The 2,352-nt window shown below is 58.7% G+C and overlaps 1 protein-coding gene across 1 annotated transcript in view; it reads right to left on the reverse strand.

Annotated features, from left to right (window-relative positions):
- Positions 1-2,352, reverse strand: part of CUNH10orf90 (chromosome unknown C10orf90 homolog) — a 203,543-nt gene that overhangs the window by 18,939 nt on the left and 182,252 nt on the right. The window contains exon 7 of the mRNA XM_023533771.1: positions 1,954-2,135. Within this exon, the coding sequence (XP_023389539.1) occupies positions 1,954-2,135 (182 nt within the window). The remainder of the gene's footprint in view (positions 1-1,953; positions 2,136-2,352) is intronic.

Here is a 2,352-nt window from a genome sequence, read left to right on the forward strand (position 1 = left end):
CGTGGCCGCTTTCTTCCACCGCCTCATGCGAAGGTCGCCACGGGTCTGTCGATGATGTGGGGCCTGGCAGTCCGTCCTGGCCAGCACCAAGGTCCCCACCGCCACATGACAGACTAGCAACCAGTGTCAGGTTAGGAGCGCAAAGGCACACGTCCACCCGTCCCGTCCCCTCAGAATGCCCTAAATCCCATATTGCAAAGAGGCGCAAGTGGGCAGGGGATGGACGCATCACGAGCCACCTGCTTCGGCTGCGCTGGGAGCCTTAACGAGCACAGACCGGATTGTCCGCGCCATGAAATATGTGCCTTTTCAGGAAAAACAGTGATCATGCCCAACAGGAGCGACGCCTCCTCCCAGATAGAAGGAGTTGGTGGAACACTTTGCCTACGCAAAGTGGCTCTGCAGGCTCCACGTGAGAAGCCGGGACGCCATGCCTGCGCCTCGGCCCGGGCCTCACTGCACTCTGCACTCTGTGCTCTAAGTCACCTGCCCGCAAAGGCCCGCTGAAAAACATTAATGGCCATCAACGCACTCGGCTCTGTGCCGGACACGGGGCCGGGCGCGCTGTGTTTGCTGTCTCTGGGGACCCCACCTCGACTCTCAAAGGTGGATCTGCTGATGCAAAACCTGAGGCCCATGGCAGTTTGGTGGATCACAGGGTGGCCCTCGGCTGTGGGAGTCCCACGCTTTTCCCACGCTGACTTTCATCGTCTCAACTTACTATTCCTTGAAAACATCCATTCAAGGGGTCCCCCTGCCTGGGGAACTGTCCCGGCCACACCCATCGAGTCAGGTCTCAGCTCTCCCAGGAAGCTCTGTGGGGTCTCCGTGCGCCTGAGCATCGTGGTACCTCACGGACCATCTTGTGCAGGAGCGACCCACACATGTTCACCTCCATGGTGGACCGTGAGCTCCTGTGGGGCATGGGCCAGGTGTCACCCACGTCACGTCCCTCACGGCCAGTGCCCAAGCTAGGTGCTCAGCAAAGCCCCTCTGGAGGTGCTGCCCCATTACTCTCCCAGCCTCCCGGGAGCTCAGAGTTCCCAGGAGGCGGGGCTCCATCTGTGTCATGGACGAGCCCCTGACAGCTGTGGCAGAAAAGGAGTCTTCTTGGCCAGTTGGCCTCCATGGTGCCAGCTCTAGGTACCAGGCACAGTCCCTGGGGCCTAGAGGGCTATTTCCTAGGAAGAGACTACTGGTCCAGGTGTGGCTGGTGCCTCCGCGGCCCGCCCTCAGGCTGGAGGCTCAGGCTGCTTTGAGGCCCCACGAGTCTCCCTCGGCCCCCACCCCCACCCCCAGGGGACTAGGGGCTCCTGATGGAGCCACCTCCAGGCTCCTATGGCGGTTTACAGCATATCATGTGCCTTCTTGGAAGGCATGGCTGGCAGTCCACTATTAGCTAGGGCTTTCCATGAGGTCGTTTGCCCTTCTAATTGTGATGTCTCTGTATTTTTTGAACTTTAAACAATGTGCACATATTACTTCTAGAATCCGGAAAGGATGCCAAGCGAAAATGCCACATCCTCGGACCCATCGCTGCGTGACTTTGGGCAACTTCCTCACTCTCTCAAGGGCTTAATGTCCTTATCTGAAGACAAGGTGGTAGGGACACCTGACTCAAAGGGGCTCCCTGAAAAGGGAAGGGGGGCCGATGCCTGAGAAGGGCCTTGCCCAACGTCTGGGCACCCATGACTCGTCATCGCTACGATCCTAGTCGCTGTGGATATCATGTGGCTCTCATTTTTGCCGGCGGAGTAGATACCACTGTCTCCATTACTCACACCGTGAAACAGGCCCAGAGGGGTTAGGGCACCTGCCCAGGGTCACACAACCACTACGAAGGGGAGTCGGGTCTTCAGCCTCAGAAGCGGAAGTGAAGTCGTGTGACCCTGGGCTCCCCAGGAAAGGTCTCCCCTTACTGGGAATCAAACCTGGACACGCAGAAGGCCTCACCTGCAAGGTCAAGGAGCTCGCAGGTGCTTGCTGGCCCTCGGAACAGGCTTCCGGCGGGGCGGGGGTCTCCGGTTCCTCAGGGCCTGGCTCGGGCAGCACCGGCTCGGGCTCAGGCATGGCGGAGTCCTCACTCTGCTCGCATTCCTTTATTTTTACAACCAAGTCACAGCATGTGTAATCTCCTAGAAGAGAAGATTTAGAATCCCATTTAGAGGGCACCTAGTGACTTCGCCTGGCTCCTCGACACCATTAGACACAGAGGACAGCTCTGAAAATAGAAACGCCAGTGGGTTATTAACGGGCTTCGTTAAGCCATCGATATGATGCCTCATCACAGACACCACTCCCCGACTCCTGGCCACCCTGGTCACGGCGGGGGATGTCCGCAGGCAGCCAGAC

The sequence above is a fragment of the Pteropus vampyrus genome, unplaced genomic scaffold (assembly GCF_000151845.1).
Source record: "Pteropus vampyrus isolate Shadow unplaced genomic scaffold, Pvam_2.0 Scaffold111, whole genome shotgun sequence".
In the NCBI taxonomy this organism is placed as follows: domain Eukaryota; kingdom Metazoa; phylum Chordata; class Mammalia; order Chiroptera; family Pteropodidae; genus Pteropus; species Pteropus vampyrus.